This window comes from Hevea brasiliensis, chromosome 13, assembly GCF_030052815.1.
Source record: "Hevea brasiliensis isolate MT/VB/25A 57/8 chromosome 13, ASM3005281v1, whole genome shotgun sequence".
Classification (NCBI taxonomy): Eukaryota; Viridiplantae; Streptophyta; class Magnoliopsida; order Malpighiales; family Euphorbiaceae; genus Hevea; species Hevea brasiliensis.
In genome coordinates, this window is record NC_079505.1 from 79,848,154 (window position 1) to 79,867,288 (window position 19,135).

The window sequence follows — 19,135 nt, forward strand, 5'->3', positions numbered from 1 at the left end:
TTTATTATGAAGTATCATCGATTGTGAACCTATTTATGATACTTTGTACTAGAAATACTGTCACTCATATTCTTAACAACTTAAGAATATAATTTCTAACAAAATATCAATGAACCTTTTCTATTACACATAAATATATTATGTAAATGGAAAAGTGAAAATGCCTTTTATTAATAAAAACATGTACAAGATACATACTAAATGATATGCTCTAGGGCATACTACTAACAGACTAGACCCGATCCAATCGGTGGCCGGATCTGTTGGATCTAGTCCAGGAAAATGAAAGGTCACGCTGTAAAAAGGGAGGGACTTTGGGCGTAATTTTAGGCCAGCTGGAGGGGCAGCCGGCGGTGGGGATAGTGATCGAATGGGCTACGGATGTGGGGGAGGTTGGGGGGTGGTCGGTCGGCGGTGGGAGAGGGAGGAGAGAGAGGAAAAGAAGAGAGAAGGGGAGAAGGAGAGTGGCGTGTGGGAAGGGAAGGGAAAAGGGAAAAAGAAGATTGATCTAATTCAATCGGTTCGATTTGATTCGATTCAATTATGTCAGTTCAATTTAAGATACAAAAAATTTAATTTTTACTTTGATATGAGTCCTAAAATGAGGCTCGAAAATTCTAAAAAAATTACAAAAAACTCAAAAAAATTTGTGATGTCCAAATATATTTTTAAACTTGTTACGTGGTTTTTAAATTAATTTTTAAAAATCAATAAAATCAAAAAAATAAAAACTTGATTTTGAAAACTCAAAAATTCAAATTAATTACTATAATATTTATTATATTAAAATATTATAATTTTTACATAAAATAATTATTTAAAATTTGAGGTGTTATAATGTATTTACTAAATATATTTATATATAATAAATAATATTTTATATACTTTTATATATTTCATTCAGAACTATTAATTATTAATTTTTGCAAAATAAAAAATATATGAAATGGTTTGAAATCAATATCTTTTTATGATTTTCTATGCACAGGATAATTGTTTGATTTGTTTACTCATGGCATTTGGGCGTTGGTCTAAAGGGGGCAAAGGCCCAAAACCAGACATCATAAGCCCAAGATACTATGCTGGTTGTTCACGTTCAAGGTTTCTTTTCGGCTTGTCAAAAGTCAAAAGCTACGACCTTGACTCAAATGGTTGAACCACCCACTTAATAAAGGAAAACCACCAATACTAGAGTGAAGAAGACAGAGAGAGTCATTGTCATCGAAATTGCAGAGAAGAAGCTCTGTTAACATTTATCTGTTTTTCTACAATCCGCATGTCCAAAATCCCCAGCTTTATGCTCTTTATTCATCTTTGTTGCCCTGGATTTCCTATTCCCACTTTTTCTCGCCTACTTTCTGGCGGAGACATCAGTTACCCCAGAAAAGCCAAGTAAATTTGAATTCTTTGCCAGAAAATCTTTTACTGTCTAGTTTCTAATTTTGTTACTAGGTGGATTTTGGTCGTGTGTTTTTGATTTTGTTTTGTTTTTTTATGATTTCATTATCTCTTGCTGTTTGTTTTTATATATGAGCGTGATCTATTCTCCAATGTTGAGTGGAATTTTCTTTTTGGTATTGTTGATTGCAGCAGTTGTTGTAGTTATTGCTTAAGAACTAGGGTTTAATGCTTTGGGTTTTAGATTGTGTACGTTTGTATTTTTTTTACTGGAAAACCTTTCTCAAGTGTTATGGGATTTGTTCATGGCAGTGGGTGTGATGAGATTTAAGAGGATCACAGTTTGCCAGATTTTCTTTTTGTCCAAATGATAAATTTCTATTCGCATGGTTAACTGTTCATCTCATCTTCAAGGCTTTTCTTTTGTTGCTTTTTGTCTCTCAGTAATCTTCATGACTTCATCTCTACAAGCCATGTTAGAATGATTGAATAAATTGAGTTGACATGATTTATGCTTGACTCTCTCTCTCTCTCTCTCCCCATATCTGTGAATGTGCTTAATTTCAAAAAGCCTATTTTGCTTCCTACATTAGAAGCCTCTCTTTTGTACCTTTCCAATTTTCTTCCTCTGGTTTTTCCTTTTTAACCAGAGTTCAGTTCAGCCCAAGTCATGGTTTCTTTGTAACAGACCTCATATAAAGTTTCATGTGACCTTCGCAAGGATATGATGTTGCTGGTTTTGCTGGATTTTATTTGAGCCTTATTCAAGATTTACATTGTTTATCAATTCATTTGTCCTGTTTTCCTTCTCCGTTGATGCACTACTGTCAATCTATCATGCCAACCTATGAAGCAGAAGTAGAACAGCATATCATTGCTGCGACTCAGCATATCCTGAAAGCATTAGGGGCAAGTAAGAACCTGAATGATGATTTTAAAAGAGCACTTACCGAGCTTGATTCCCATTTGTCCACAATGACTATGATAACTGAAAGCAAGGGAGGGGGTTTTTCTGAGATAGAGGAACAGCTCAAACATGCTGAGAGAAAGATTATTCGTTGGGAGTCAGATCCATCTTTTATATGGGACTCTGGCCCCACGGAAGCTATCGAGTATTTGCAAGCTGTCAATGCGATTCTAACGGTGATAGAAAGTTCAGGAGGTCTGTCGTTAAGTGAAAATGGGAAGCCCAGGGAGATTGCTTTACAAGCTAAGCATGCACTGCAGAGAGCAATGTCAAGACTTGAGGAAGAGCTATGCCACATTCTGTTTCAACATAAGCAATATTTTAAGCCACGATATGTTTCGTTTCATTCATGTGCAGAAGATGTGTTTTATGATAAGTCATTTACTTCTTTGGAAGATGAAATAGTTGAGGAAACATCCCAGAGAGATGGGGAAGACAGAGAATCTGTTGAATGTTCTCTGGATTTGGTTGATCCCCATGTGATTCCTGAAATCAAGTCCATTGCAAATATTATGTCTGCTTCCAATTATATTCAAGAGTTTTGTGAGGCTTTCATTGGTAGCCGGACAGAAGCATTGTATGAATACTTTTCCATTCTTGAAATAGAGAAACTCAGTATTGAGGATGTTCTGAAGCTGGAATGGGATAGCTGGAACAGGGAAACCAAGAAATGGATGTGGGCTATGAAGGTCATCATTAGAGTGTATCTTGCTAGTGAGAAACGACTTTGTGAGCAGATATTGGGGGATTTTGGTTCTGTCAATTCATTTTGCTTCATTGAAATCTCTAAGGCTTCAGTTTTGTGCCTCTTGAATTTTGGCCAAGCAGTAGCAATGGGACCTCATAAGCCTGAGAAGTTAATCCGGCTGCTTGACATGTATGAGATTATGGCAAATCTTCACCTAGAGTTAGACAGTTTATTCTCTGAAGATGATGGTTCTTTTGTTAGAATCGAGTACCACAAGCTTTTGAGGAGATTGGGTGATTATGCAAGGGAGACCTTTATGAGATTTGGGAATGCCATTGCATCTGATGCATCTTTACACCCTTTCCCTGGAGGTCGAATTCATCACCTCACAAAGTATGTGATGAATTACATGAGGCTTCTCCCAGATTATTGTGATACTCTCAATTTGCTTCTTAAGGACCAAGATGCAGATGAATCAAATGCTGTTGTTGAGATTGATAATGAGCAGGACTTTTCTTCTTCCACTTCTTGCCCAATGGCTTGCCACCTTCGATCGATTACATCCACTCTAGAATCCAATCTCATTGGCAAATCCAAATTATACAAGGATGATTCTTTGCAGTTTGTTTTCTTGATGAACAACATCCATTACATGGTCAATAAGATCAAAGACTCTGACCTCAGGCATTTCTTTGGAGATGAATGGATCCGAAAACATATTGGGAAGTTTCAACAACATGCTACAAGCTACGTGAGAGCTACTTGGAGTTCAGTTGTTTCTATGCTTAGAGATGATGGAAAGACGACTCTTAAAGAAAGGTGCAGGAGATTTTGCCTTGCTTTTGAGGAGTTATACAAAAACCAGACACGCTGGTACATTCCAGATCTTCGGCTCCGGGAAGATCTGCAAATTTCAATTTCACAGAAAGTAATCCCAGCTTATAGAAATTTTCTTGGGAATAACAACAGCAATGTTAGTGACAAGCATGTTAAGTACGCTACAGATGATTTGGAGGAACTGCTCTTCGATCTTTTTGTTGGATCACCAAGATCACTGCGAAATTCGCGCAGGAGGTGAAGTCTCAATGCTGTTGATTTTCAACCATTTGTTGCTCATTATTGTGTTCCCCTAGCCATGTAATTATTTTCATAGATGTATATTAGAATTATCATTAGCCCGTTGTCAAATTTCTCAAGTCAAATTTGATTGTAGCCTTGTTACATGTACAATTACATGTACTTTTCTGCAATACTTAAATTGTGTGGATTGATGCAATTAGATCTCTCTTCTCACACAAATGAACACACACGAATATATGTTTGCGTATGTGTTTATGTATGAATTCATATGCATTCATGGAAACATTCATTTTGCAATTTAGGGGTAAGACTACGTACATCAACCTTCTGCATAGCTCACAAGTGTGGGATATTTTTTGCACTGGATCACTCTTTTTTGCATGCATAGATTGGGCCTGTTACAATAGTAAATTCTGGATAATATACTTCTCTGATAGAATGGTGAGAGAGGATTAAATGATTTGTTACGTAGCAGGGCCTAATGCCCATTGAAGTTACAGCTAGAGGACAATCGTGGTGTCCTGGTTATTGATCAGGCCATTGTTCACATGCATAGATATGAACACTATAAACTGCATAAATCTATTAGCCTATTCATACGCCAAAATGCAGCCTTGCAGCTTGCAGGTCAGTAAGAAGGTCAGCTTCCCTTCGTTTAAAAAAAAAAAAAAAGAAAGAAAAAGAGAGAGAGAAGGTCAGCTTCCAATGTCTCTTGCTGACATTGACCACAATACAGGCCACAAATCATGTAGAGTGTCGTTGCATTGTTGTCCTCTTAATATGAAGTTTTGTGGTTGGGGAATAGGGACCTGGGGGATCATGACCTCATGTGCCAGTTGGCTGCCAGGCGCAAGGTATAATAAAGAGCAAAAGATCTGATGATTGTGATGGGGAACATTTCAGTTCGAAAGAAATTAAAAAAAAAGGGTACGTTCAATGTGTTATAAATTAAGCAATTGACTGAGAGGCCTTGTGGTTTTAATGGCAGGCTTCAATATTTTTGACAGATTCAACATGGTGGTTTTGCAGCTGTTGCCTATATTTTAATAGGTGCAAGTAATGCTGATCATTCATGAATCTGGCTACCTGATAGTGGAGAACAGACCCATCTCCAGGTGGAATATAATATAAATCTTGAAATAGGATATTTAATCCTGTCATTTGATACACAATATAACTTTCTTTTCAAAAAACTGTGTTTTTATCGCTTTGATTTTTAGGTGAAAATAAATTCTATTTGTGTGTATATTTACCCATGTTTCAAAAATGAGATTAATAAAGAAATCTTGATATCAAATTGTAAGATGAAGAGAGTTATCTCAATTGATTTAGGTGAAATGAGGTTTAGGAAAAGAAAAGGTCACTCCTAGCTTGAATAAACAAGGTAATTTTGCACTGCCCTACTGGATACTCATTTTTATTTAACCTTAATTGGATGAATTAAAATCCTTCCTTTTTATAAATCAAGCTAAAGCATGTAATACCATACCCTATATTGCTCATTTATAGGGTTAATTAAGTTAAAATTCATTTAACTTGTCATTTAATTTCACTTTGATCTTATATATAATTTCAATTTTTTGCAATCAAGTAACTTAAATTTTGTTTCAGTTTTGATACTTCTATCTATTTCTGAATAATATCTATTTAATATTCAGATTATATATTTCTCATTAATAAATTAGGATATAGCCCTCATACAGTCGCTCATCAATGGACGCCATTGATGATGTTGAATCAGGTGAGGATGACGAAGTTGATGACTGATGCCAGTCCATCACAGAGACAAAGCCAAACTCTGAGCAAAGGCCAGAGTACTAGAGTAGCACAAAGGATACGATGAGTTTTCTGTCCACCCCAATGCCTTTATAAGTCTCTTTAAAGTGGAAACAAACGAGTTGTATGTTGGTTCTGCTGGGCAACAACAATGGTAATGGTGGTGAAAGTGATGAATAGCATACAAGAAAGATGAAATGGTTCACTCAGCACTCATACAAGGCAAAATTTGTTGCAGTTTCCAAGTTCAAACCAGTTTGAATATATGCCAAATCATAATAACAGGGCTAGGCTAGGAGAGTAGTAAAACATGACCTAGAAGAATTACATATTTTCAAGGATTTAATCCAAAATCGTTTAGAATGGAGAATTAGAATCTATATAGCCGACCCCAAATTTTTAGGATAAATGTTTAGTTGAGTGGAGTTGAGTTGCTCTTCCTTTGAGGGCACTTTCATTAACTAGGATACAGGCTTCTCATATCATTACATGCAAACTAAGTTTAAGAAGGGTAACAAATTACAACATTTCAAGAGCCACCTAACCATTTAACCAGAGAGAGTTTCACAGTAAGGATGACTTTAATCTAAAGAAATCCACATGTTCTTAATTTACACAATTGTCATAATGAAAATTTACCAAACGAGACGAAAGTCATGATTCCAGAATATAAGGCAGGGGAATTACCTTTCAGCAGCTGAAGCTTGCTGGAGTAAGAAACTGCCGGCATTATCGAAGCAAAATCATTTTGGCGCGGCAAACTGAGATTCTGAGGTATCTAAGGAGCTTCCTTCATTGCAGTACCGAAGGTTGAGTAAGAAAAACCTTCTAAGGAGCTAAATAACAACTTTCTGGTTCCCTTGGAGTCAATGTGTCTGGTTCATACCAAAATATTATTTCTTTCTTCCAGCATTTCTGGCTTCCAAGCTTATTGGAAACTTCTGGGCGGTGAGATCCCAAAATCCAATAACACAGATTTATCACATAGTTTTAAGCACTTCTTTTTTTTTTTTTTTGTCTCAATATAGTTTGTTCTATGGTTTCAACAGTCTTCCAATTTTCAACAATGTCTCACGTGCATGCTCTTCAGAGTTCCTTCTGATACGATATCTAACTTTAAATACCTGTTTTCTCTTCACCTTTTTACCCCTGCCCTTTTGGTGTGTATTGGTCTTTTTGTGCTTATTAATAGTCTCATTTTTATTTATTTAGATAACTTCACCTGAAGAATCCATTCCTTTAAGATAAAAAAACAAACCTCAATCGATTGATTCACAGACTCAATACAAGCAATAACTTATTTAAGTTGATCACTTCTTCGTGTTTCTACAACATTTTACACTAATTCTCACATGAATGATAAATTCAAAATATGCAATACTTAGCAAAAGAATTTAAGTTACAACAATATATGATGAATTTCAAACTCTGAACCTTCTTTGGGCAGCAAAGTATTAAACTGCAATATCTTATTATTCTTATTCCTAAAACATCACAAGGTTCAAAGAACATTGTACAACAAAAGCTTCAAGTAACAGCCTAGTCAAGAAATAGAATAGCACACCTAGGGCAACTGAAACGGGAAGAGCTGGCAAAGCTTTCTGATAAAATGCCAATAGCATCAGCGTAATGCCCAAACCAGCTATTATAGCAAGATAACATGCATAAACAGTCATAAAGTCATACATTGCCGCTCTTCCAACTAACACACTATAGAAGATAAAGTCCCCCAGCCCGAGCTTGATGGCACCGGTTGACCCCAACCCAATGCCCTCTAGCAGCAAACTTTCGCTTGATACAGCATCTCCCTGTCCATGAACCTGAACACTACTCCTACGATCAATTAATGGTGCTGAAAGCTCGGCATCCCTTTCCAGAAGTTGCCCTTCTTCAGCTCTAGCTAATCTTGTAGTGTGATGACCACCATCAACTGTACCATTAGTCAAGTTCGAATCCAAACTAGATTCAGAATTCAAATTCTCTTCAGAATCATTTCCCACATTTCTCCTTTCTCTCCACAGCCTCCTTTGAGCTACACCATCCCTAGAGCCTGAATGATGATTAGTCACAGGCCGAGCCTCATAAACCAATGCAGGGATATCTTCATCCCTAGATATTGCAAGCTCTACCAAGAGCCTCAATGGCCCAACAGGCAATAAAACAGCAGCAAGATCATACAATGCCATGGCAACCAATAGTGCCCAAGTAGTCCATTCAGGCAAAAGAGTAAACCAATAAGCAACCAAAACCCCAATGACAACCAAATAAGCCTGTGTCACAAATATAGCCATTTTTGACATGAACACAGCCAATACACCCACAGCAGCAAAGTTGAACAAAACCACCAAAAACGTGAAACAATCGATAGGAACACTAAAATCTCTTATCAAGAACAAGGCAATTTCACCACCCATGAATCCCAAAACAATAAAAGAAGAGAAACCCATGTATAGTTTCAAGAACTGAGTGCATCTAAGGTAAAAAAGAAGCACCAGAACAAAAGTAACAACAGTGACAATAGCCACAAACACAAGAGAATTCAAAAGGGCACCTTTGAGCTTATCCCAGAAGGAGTCGGAGGTTGTCTCAGCGTAAGCCATGGTAGCTATGTTGTTTATTGTTGTTGATGCCGATGAGGAGTCTGTGTTGAGAATTGAGACTAGAATCACCACAATGAACATGCAGATTGATACTGGTGTTATGATTCTGATTATTTCTTCTCCTAAAGAATCAAGAAAGCTTTTGGGTCTTTGGATTTGGGCCATTTGGGCGTTCAATTTTTGGATCAATTGGGGATTGCGATGAGGGGGTTTCTTTATTTGATTGACTGGTGGCTTCCAGGGCAATGGAAAGAACTTACTGCAGATTTCTTAGGTTGCATTGACTTTCATGTGGGAGCCTCCTCACCGTAGCGATGGTGGATGCGAGATATTAACCGCCAATGGATGATGATAGATGACTTAAAATTTCTTGCCTATTGTTTGTATTAAAATTAATAGATAATTTTAAAGTGTGTTATAATTAAAAAAATTAAATATTTAATATTTATTCGTTAATTTTACATACTATTCTTAGTGTAGATATTAAATTTTAATTTAAAACTACTCTCAAAAATTAAAATTAAAAATTTATTATAATAATTGGACTGATTTTATTAAAATACATTAAAATTGGTGGATAGAAATAAAATAATTCTTAAAATTAAGGATGATAAATAAAAATTACGTGGGAATATAAATCCAGTCATAAGATCACACGTGCAAAATACTTATTTCTACAAATATCTCCGACCTTACCACATCGCCTCTAATCCAACGGCCACGCACATCCCAGACAAAATCCAACGGTCCATTTTTCCTTCTCCACTTGACATAACCCTTCTTCTTCACTTCACTGCGCAAACCCCATCGAGAATAGGGTTTTAGTCGCTCTCAGCACAGAGTGAACGAAGTAGAGAAAGCAAATATAAGGTACGCTTAAAGTCAAACCCTTTTTTTCAATCCTACAGATATATGTTTTTGCGGTTCTTTTTTTTTAATGTTCTTATTTTTGTTTGAATTCGTTTTTGTTTCCGTTTCTTCCCTGATCTGCCCTTTTTTTTTTCTAGGTTTTGATTCAGGTAATCAGTTAGTGTTCATTTCTGTGTTTCAGCTCTGTTTGATCTTGTTTTTTTACGGTGTTTTGAGATGATGGGAAACAAAAAGTTAATAGAATCCAGAATATTTTTGTCTGTTTGAGATACATGAAAGTTTAGGCTTTATTTGATTCACTTAGATGATATGTGTTGTGTTTGAATGCTGAAATGAGAACTAATTTGAATGGATACTATTTGCATTTACTTCGTTCACCAGTTTCTACCCTTACCTGGAATAAACAGAACCTTTAACTCTCATAAATGATGATTTTGTCATTAATTTCTGAAACTTTGGGGAGGAATTTGTTTTCAATGCTGAATCGTATTTGGATTGACTTTTATGTGGAGTAACTCTCATAAGAGTAATGCCATGTTTCATAGCTTGATGAATTGAAGTTCTTTTTTAATCATTGCAAGTTATTGCTTTTATTAGAAGAAAAGTGATTGCATGGAGAATTGGATCGTGTAAATTTCCAGTAATTCTGTTTGCTTTACAGAGCTTTCTGACTGAGGCGATGTTTTACTTAGGTTACTGCAATGGCGTTTCTTAGTAAATTTGGGAACATACTGAGGCAAACAGCCAGCACGCAGATAAATAATGAACTTTCTGCATCCAGGCCATCCCTCTATCAAGCAATACGATGCATGTCATCTTCAAAACTTTTTGTTGGAGGTTCCCCTCTCTCTCTCTCTCTCTCTCTCTCTCTCTCTGTGTGTGTGTGTGTGTGTGTGTGTGTGTGTGTGTGCGCGCGCGTGCGCGCATGCGCGGCATTATCTCTAACCTGTTATATCTGGGTTGGTATTGATACTTATCAAATTTGCTATTGCAGGTATTTCTTATGCCATAGATGACACTAGTCTGAGAGAAGCTTTTAGTAAATATGGCGACGTTATTGAAGGTATTTAATTGGGCTAGCCTTTTTATTTTCAAAAGTCTCATGGGGAACACTTGTGGGTCTTGTTGTGGATGCATGTTTCTGTGCTATTGTCTGGGTTGATGGGGGAGGATGAAGTTGCTAGCTAATTTGTTTACACGGGTTCCTCTTGCATACTGTGTGCTTTCAACTCATAAATTTTTATTTTGGGTAAAAAAGTCCTGATTGACTTGATGTTCATTGCAGCAAGAGTTATTCTGGATCGTGAAACTGGTAGATCTAGGGGATTTGGTTTTGTAACTTACACATCCAGTGAGGAGGCCTCTAGTGCCATCCAGGCCCTGGATGGACAGGTAATGTTGTTCTCTCTGTTGTTTGGTTGTGTTTATGCTGGTAGTGAATGGAAATGGAGTTTAGAGAGAAGTGAGGTTAGTAAATAGAAACTTTAAGTTGCAGTTTCTTTCTAAGATCTGAGATCTGGTAAGAAATTCTGCCAATAAAAAAAATGAGATTGACATTAACTATTTTTTTTCCTAAATATAGCCATAATCATGAATGAGGAAGCAACGCATTCAAATATTTGGGAGAAAGAAGATCTTTTTGGAATTTATTATTATTTTTTATTATCCATCGTCTCCTCTCATAACTTAAATTGCTGTACACACAGTAAAGACTGCTGAGTTGGACATGTGTTCATATTACTTATTTTATGAGGATAAGATGTGTTTTCTAAGGCATATTATACTGAGTACATATTTGTCTAGAATGATATGATATCTGTATGAGCTGTGGTGCCTTTTTTTGGCCCTTTTCCTCCTTGCCCTCCTCCTTTTGCCCCTCACTTTTGCCATTTTCTCCTCTCAGGGCTAGTTTATTTTCCTCGAGCTTATGTAATGTTTTTAGTAAGATTTCTCTTTCCAGCTCAAAGAGACACTTCCTTTTATGTGCGGTAATAGAATCATAGCATGATCTGTCATACAAGCTCAAATACTGTTCCTTTTTTGTTGCGCATGTTGTCTGCTATCTGTTTAAGCTGCCAGTGTCTCTGTTCTCACTGCATCTCCCACTTTCTCCCCTGGATTTAGTGGGATATTTCCATATTATAATTGCTCAACATACTTCCTATCTATACTATCTATTAAGCTTTCAGCCTTACAACTATACTATTTCAGTATTTTCCCTAGTCATTGACCATACAAAATCACCGTATGACCAAACCTTAGTCCTATTTATGTTGGCATAGCTGTCATTTTTGGCTATATTGCTTTCTGCTGCCTTCACCAACATTTGACATGAAATACTAGGCTGGTTAAATCATAGGATTTTCAACCAAGTATTGAGCTTAAATAATTTGATGGAGGAACATTCATTGATTTTGAAAATTAGAGTGCCAGACCATTTTCTTTTTCTGTGCTTTGGAGTCTTTCCTTCGAATTTACTAATTTAGTAGTCCATTAGTATTTGCTTTATAAATCATAAAGCTTTGCATCAGAGATTCTTTTTCCTTTTAAAAATAAAATATCAGCTTGTTTCATTGGGTTATGAAAATGCAACTAGTTTCAACGTCATTCATCCAGGTTTATCTTGACTAATGCTTTGTCCGTGTCGCAAGTCTGCCACGGTGAACCCTTGATTTCTAGTGTTAACTGCCTGGAGTTTGTGTCTTGCCAGCGTTTCCTTTTTGTCTTTTAATTATCATTCTATCTCTCAGGATCTTCATGGTCGTCGTATAACGGTGAATCATGCAAATGATAGAGCTCGTGGTAGCTTTGGAGGTGGTTATGGTGGTGGAGGCTATGGCACAGGAGGTGGAGGCTATGGTGCAGGCGGTGGAGGCTATGGTGCTCGAGGTGGAGGCTATGGTACTGGTGGTGGAGGAGGCTATGACAATAATTATGGAGGTAGTTATGGTGGTCCTGGTGAGAATTATGGAGGTGGTAACCCTAGTCGTGGCGATTATGTTGGTCAAAATGTTGGCTATTCTGGTGGAAACACTTTTGACGGTGGTAGCACTGGAGCTTATGGTAGCGGCACTTGGAATTATGGTAGTGGTGGTGGTAATGTTGCTGGTGGAAACACTGATGAAAGTGGTGCTGGAAATTATACTGTTGCTGGTGGCAGTGATAGTTTTGAAAGCAGCAATATTGGCAGTGGGTATGATGGAAATGCTGGGTTGGGACTCGGTGGTGACAGTGATCAATTGGGTGGCCATGAAAGCAGCAGCTTGGATGATGCAGCTGGAGGATTTGATCAAGATGAACCATTGGAAGGAAGTTTCAGGGATGATGACGATGCTGATGACTTTGCCAAAAGGGCGTGACAACCGCCTTCTCTTTTGGAAGCAGTAGAACTTGCTTCCACTCCATATTTAAAATAGACGCCATTTTTGTCAAGTTTTTCTTTTCCCTCACTCTTGTGTCCCTGGACAGTTTGCATCATTTGTCAATTTGTCGCTGTGAAGTAAAACTTTGAAGTGTTGTTATTTGCAAGCAACAAAGTCTTTCACTAGAAATAATTCTAGTTGCAATTAATGTTTTTCCTGTTTTCTCCCTGACCTATCATTTGTCAGCTGATTCCTCATGCTTAAGACTGTTCACGATAATAATTAACTATATTGACACAAGATATGGGCAAAAAACCAATTGCCACAGAAACCCTAGCTGTACTGTCCTCAGTTTTACACGAAGATATGACCTAGCTCCTCAATGTAGCTGAAAATCAGCGAGTAATGGTAGAAAAACTATATGGAACGAAGATGCCAAAAATTACGAATATTTCTCTGTATATATCTATACAGTTCATTGCAAAACTTTCCCTTGTTTCACTTTCATTTTTAAACTTCGTTTTCATCCATGGAAAACAACAGCCTCTGCGCATTTAGTACTACAGGAGAACCTTTCCTCGTCTTCTCCACAACGTGCTTTATCAGTTGCTTCTCTATCTCATCACTGCAATCGCTGTTTTCATCTTCACTTGCAGCATCATAAAGCAATTCTTGATTTTCCGAGCCTCGCTCTACTGATGCCTTTAATTGATTGAAATGTAATTCCCTAGATGGTTTTTCTCTATTGCGAGTGAGATGAATCAAGGAACTATTTGTTGCACCATTTTGACCTCGTAAATTGCTTTCATCAAATGGATGTATGCCCCCTTGGTGGTTATTTTCATAAACTCCAGATAGCAAATCATCTTCTTGTGACTCGTTTATCTTCATTAGCTCTTCATAAGCTTCATTGTAAGCATCTAGAGCTTCCCCTGATAAATTCATAACTAGAGGTTGGGTTGTCATAGAATTGAAATCTTCTTCAATTTCTTCACCAGAGGAATATCTCAGTTCGCTGTTTGGAAACTTCCTCCAAACATTCCTATGCTCAGACTCCCAGAGTTGCAACTTCCTCTCACTGCTTTTAAGGGCCATCTCAAGCTTCTTCACCCGCTCTTCAAGTCTGGATTGAATAACTTCATGCAGACGCAGGCTCAGTTCTCGGGGTGAAACTGTATAATTTCCGGTATGAGATGTTGAGGTACCACTTGCATCTCTATCTGATTCAAGTTGGTTAACAGCTTGCCCATTGACCATGTCTGCCCGCAGTTCACCTTGAGCAATGTCTGCTACAAAATTTGGGTCAAGCTGCACAACATTTAACCTATTATTAGAGACAATGGAGTAACTGCCTCAAATGGAAATTCATCCAAACAACAGTACATAAGCAATGGCTGATAGTTGCAAGTATCCAGCAGACAAACTGGATATATATGTACAAATATAATAAGTAGAGAAACAGTCAGGTTTTGAAAGAGTATGCCAACCCCTATAAAAACTTAACTAATAGGTTACAAAATCTCCAGCTACAAACTGCATAATAGGGTACTATAGGGTAAATCATGGAAAGATTTTAGCGCAAACTCACAATTACGCACATTCAGATTACAAAAGAGAGAGAAAAATTAAACACAAGAGTTTTACATAGTTTGAGAAGTGTGCCTACATCCACAGAGAGTTGCCTGTTTTTTTACCATGAGAAGATCTTCATAACAGTAAAAATCGATAACAACTTATCACTTGAGGAGTTTGTGAGTCAGATCCTCTGATGTTATCCAATTAAAATATTATTCAAGAAATTCTACATATACAAATGTGTCTCTGATTACCTATCAGACTGCAATTCTAAACCTAGCTTAATCTTCTTTGATCACATTGGAGAACATCATAACTATTACTTTGCATGACAGGTTAGCAAAATATTTCATTCTGGCCAGCTCCAATCCATACAGAAATTATGCAATTACTAGAATATGGAGTTCTCTTGACCATTATGGTTAAAGATATATATTATCATCTCACTTTTATATTTCCTGATAGTCTCCTCCAAAATACCATTAAGAGCTAAGTGGCCAATTCCTAAAAGATAGGCAGGTGTGTAAGCAGCTGGAGAACCGACTGAAAGCAACCTATTCTTGTGTTGGTGAACATGAATGTGCACAAACATTCTCGCTTGCATTCACATACTTATAGTATCAAATCTAAATTCCCCAAGGAGTCCCATCTAAAGCACACTATGCCATGCACAGCCTACCTTTATGTTGAAAATTCTTGGCACTTGGCAACCCTCAGCAAACTAGCAAAAAATATTTCAATCCTTAAGGATACTGATACAAAAGCAATAAGAAGGTAGAAGAAGGAAGCTATATGATTAATAAATATCCTACTTGCTACTTGAGTTTTGCAATTGAAACCATGATCAGAACAAGACGCTCTGAGTTATGCTAAATCAATTTAGACAAAGAATTTAAACACTCATGAATCTAGCCATTCAGTATGAAATTAAATTTTCTGGTTGCCAAGAATGCTAAAGTAAACAAACATGCTTTACCTCAACAAGATCAGAGAGCCTTCTCTCCAAATTAGATGTATTCATGTTTAGCCCCAATCTCTCAAGTTCAGCCTCAAGCTCTGCTTCAATTTCACTCATATCTTCTAAGGTCTCCTCAGCCTTCTCATAGTGGTGTGATTCTTTACCATCATTGTTTGTTGCATTCTCCATATTGTGTACGGAAACAACTGGATTTGGTGCCCTAAAGTCAAAGGAGTTCTCACATGTGTATTGTGATTCACAGTTCTCATCAGCAAGCTCTTTCACTGTCAATGAATCTTTCATCTCAAGTTCTTCTTGCAGATCTTGAACCAAGTTCTCTTTCTGCTTCAACAAGTTTTTTAATTTGTCTAGCTCTCTTCCATTAGCTAGGAGAGAAGAGACTATGCCAACACAAATACCCAGACAGAATAAAATTGTTCGATCAAGTGACCCTGATGAGTGGAAAAGCATTAGGTCATGAATTAGGTTAAGGTTAGCTAATAATAACTGATCATTTAAGACATAAATGAAGTTTGAACGCAAGATCTTCATCATGATAACTAGAAACGTACTATATATATATATATATATATATATATATATATATATATATATATATATATATATATATATATATATATATTCTAGTAAGAAGTTTCTGCAAAACCATAGTGCTCAAACTTCGAAGCAACAAAGTCATGCATCTCTTCTTTCATGTGAAAGACAGTTTGATGCAGCATACTCTACTAGGGATTTTAGGTATATCTATTTTAGGAAGAAAGTTAGGAAATTTAATTAAGCAGTGGTATTTTATTTATTTAGGAAGTTTGAGTTAGTTTAGTATTCCAACTAAACTAACTCAAACTTCCTAAATAAATAAAATACCACTGCTTAATTAAATTTCCTAAATTTCTTCCTAAAATAGGTAGACCTAAAATCCCTAGTAGAAGGTCTTGCATCACAGTTACTACAGAAAGTTAAGTTCTGGAAACTTCCAACAATTATAAGCAACAACAGATCATAATTGCTTTAGAACTTCTCATCAAACTAACACTTGCACAGGCAAACAACAAAACATCAATGAAGTGAGAAGAGTACCATTTTGAGAATTAAAGTGCCTTCCACTGCCTGCTTTATGGGAATCGCTGTATCTTTCACCATGCCCTTTTCCTATCTTAGATTTAATCTTATTGGGGACGTCCAATGCACTGATTTTTGGCAATGGAGGAACCCCACAGGGCCTACACAAATTTTCCTCCTTATGCAGCCTATTATCATCAGTACTGATCTGTGCACTGAAAGAATGACCATTTACTCTGTCAATTGTTTGGTTTCCATTGGTTACAAGCAGTGGCCTTGTAGTTGTAGATGATGAAGGAAAGACACTAAGCACATACTCTTCCATGTTGATGTGTTCCTTGTACAACTGAGCCATAAGGCAACTTTCTAGGGAACTCAAAGGTTTGATAATATGGCGATATAGATGTTTGGTTCTGAGGGAGTTTCTTTTCCTCGTAGAATCATGAAAAGAGTCCATTTCACCAGTACAAGGGCTACCACAATTATCACCACTCAACCCATTTTCACCCTCACATTCTTTTAGGTTTTCATCCCTTGAGAATCCAAGTGGCAAGCTCGACAAGGAAAATATATTGTGCTCATACTCTTCCAAACTCCCAAGTTTTTCATCATAACCACTAGTAGAAACTTCTGCTTCCAAAGCACCATCTAATCTGTACATATCTGACAATCTCTCACTTGTAGAAGTATCTTCTGCTAGTTTCCTTCTCCAAGTCAATCTGCGGAAAGGATAGCTAGGGCTTTCATTTTTCCCAGACTCTGCTAAACTATCCCTATCTCTTGAAACGCATTGCCAATGTTTAGCAATGTATCCAGCAGCAGCAGCTGCTGCTCCAAACACCCACAAATCCATTTCTGCTCTCGCATAAAAAAAATGCTACCCAAATTCTACCACATTAAATTTCCACTCTTAACCAATTTCGACCACAATAAAAAACCACAAGGCAACATTTTCCATCGATTCAAGGAGAAAAAGGCATTCCTGAACCAAAGCATTCTCCTAAATCTAATAATGAGTTCCAAATTGACTACTAGTTCCACAGAATGGAAATGCTATAACATATGAACGAAATGAGTAGTTCTTGTCTATGTTCCCACAATTTTTTTTTTCTGATATCAATAATAAACATCCACACTGAATAATAAAACTCACTGTAGCAATAGTCGATTGCTACAAAGAATTCAAAAGAAAACACCAAAGGGTTAAACTTCTGGAACCGAACCAGTCCCAATGCTGCCTTCCTCAATCCGTATCCCAAATTCATTCAAGTAAAATCCCATTCCAGAATAATAAAATTAAAAAAATCACAGCATGAGAGATTCACTTGCAAGAACCGTATAAACTCCCAAAACAATAACACCGTATTTCTCAAGGAAAACTTCTTCTCATAACAAGAAAGAAAAAATAGCCAACTGGACTGCAATATATCAAAGACAAGCTATACCCATTCGATAACAGCCTCTGAAGCACAAAACCCATCAGTGAAATAGCCCATTTCACCAGAAGCACCAACACAGCCAAAAGGAAGTCCAACGGAAAGTAGAGATATTGATGAAAGTAGCTTACTGCTTGGATTTCCAAAAGAAGAGAAGAAAGAGTTCGCTTTTCACAGTATCTAATATTTAAGAAGCAAAAATCTAGCAAAACCCAACTTTCGAAGACGATTTTGCTCCTTTTGGAGCTGAATAATCTCTAGCAGACTCGATTCCCTTGGAAGAATAAGACGCCTTATAACGTTATCTCCACAGACATCAGATGTGATACGCTTGGTTCCTTTTAAAGATTATTAAAGGAAAGATAAATTTTTCTGACCCAACAATACATTTTTCTGTCTTTTAGTTTAAAAAAATTAAAATTTGGGTTAATTAAAACTAACATATGTTTAAAAAAAATCAAATTTTTAATTAGTTTTCCGATAGTTAATCTTAAAAAATATTATTCTCATCTTCCATTCCGCAACTGTAAGTTTATAATGCAATGAGAGTGCTTATGTATAGTTGATGTCTTCATTAATATTATGTAAAATTATTTAAATTTAATTTTTTTTATTTAGTTAATTACATTTTTATGAAATTAATTGACAAAAATTAGAACGTATAATTTTATTTAATTTGAAAAAATAAAGGAAAAAAAATTGTGGGGCTAATTTTATGGCCTATGGCACTTTATTTTCCAATAAAGACATGTCCTAACTAAGGAAACCACTTGAAAATCAAGTAGAGAAAGGACCACATAAAGCCTTCATAAGGCTTAATTGATATCATTTTTTTTTTTCATAATTTTTTTTTTAAAAAATATTTTTCATTTGCATTGTCAAGAGATGATGCATTAAGCACTTCTTAGACATTCCATAGGGGGACAAAAATGGCCTTATATTTAAGGGTGAGATTTAATTAATAGAATTAAATATATTTTTAATTTATAAATTATTTGGTTGATAGACTAGAGATTTTTTATCTTCGTAATTGGCCTTCAAGAAATTTATTGTCGCTTAGATATAATCGCCCCAACAAGAAACAAACATTGACACAAATACAAATGTTTGGTAGCTGATTAGATTACTGAAATATCCATCTCACCAACAACTTCTTCGCTCACCAATCATTGCATGTCACGTGGCATATGGTTGGATTGATATGACTTTATTTATGGGTTTGAGTTGGGGTTAAGGGACATGAGAACAAACTTGCTGTTCCACTTCACAACCACATTCCACTGTCGTGAGCTATGATCCCATAAATAATGAATGGGTGGGCCAATCTCACAGTGTGGAGAAAGGC

General features: G+C 36.5%; 4 protein-coding genes across 5 annotated transcripts; 2 read left to right on the forward strand and 2 right to left on the reverse strand.

Moving 5' to 3' along the window:
• Window positions 1-1,092: 1,092 nt before the first annotated feature.
• On the forward strand, window positions 1,093-4,332 carry LOC110666510 (exocyst complex component EXO70E2). Its single transcript, XM_021827013.2, has one exon. It carries the CDS (start codon window positions 2,215-2,217, stop codon window positions 4,129-4,131), a length of 1,917 nt encoding a protein of 638 aa, XP_021682705.2. The 5' UTR covers window positions 1,093-2,214; the 3' UTR covers window positions 4,132-4,332.
• A 3,029-nt stretch (window positions 4,333-7,361) lies between these two features.
• LOC110666511 (presenilin-like protein At2g29900) lies at window positions 7,362-8,811 on the reverse strand. Its single transcript, XM_021827014.2, has one exon. It carries the CDS (start codon window positions 8,672-8,674, stop codon window positions 7,394-7,396), a length of 1,281 nt encoding a protein of 426 aa, XP_021682706.2. The 5' UTR covers window positions 8,675-8,811; the 3' UTR covers window positions 7,362-7,393.
• A 411-nt stretch (window positions 8,812-9,222) lies between these two features.
• LOC110666513 (glycine-rich RNA-binding protein 2, mitochondrial) lies at window positions 9,223-12,974 on the forward strand. 2 transcript variants are annotated; one of them, XM_021827016.2, is made up of 5 exons: window positions 9,223-9,379; window positions 10,072-10,216; window positions 10,374-10,442; window positions 10,665-10,771; window positions 12,130-12,974. In XM_021827016.2, the coding sequence occupies exons 2-5, from the start codon at window positions 10,081-10,083 to the stop codon at window positions 12,736-12,738; spliced, it is 921 nt and encodes a 306-aa protein (XP_021682708.1). In that variant the 5' UTR covers window positions 9,223-9,379; window positions 10,072-10,080; the 3' UTR covers window positions 12,739-12,974. The 2 variants fall into 2 exon arrangements, with proteins under 2 accessions (XP_021682708.1, XP_057988373.1); XM_058132390.1 differs by having other exon boundaries at window positions 9,284-9,379; window positions 10,041-10,216.
• A 34-nt stretch (window positions 12,975-13,008) lies between these two features.
• LOC110666512 (uncharacterized) lies at window positions 13,009-18,128 on the reverse strand. Its single transcript, XM_021827015.2, has 3 exons — window positions 16,373-18,128; window positions 15,293-15,726; window positions 13,009-14,049 (listed from the first exon to the last, which is right to left on the reverse strand). Exons 1-3 carry the CDS (start codon window positions 17,205-17,207, stop codon window positions 13,252-13,254), a joined length of 2,067 nt encoding a protein of 688 aa, XP_021682707.2. The 5' UTR covers window positions 17,208-18,128; the 3' UTR covers window positions 13,009-13,251.
• Window positions 18,129-19,135: the final 1,007 nt, after the last annotated feature.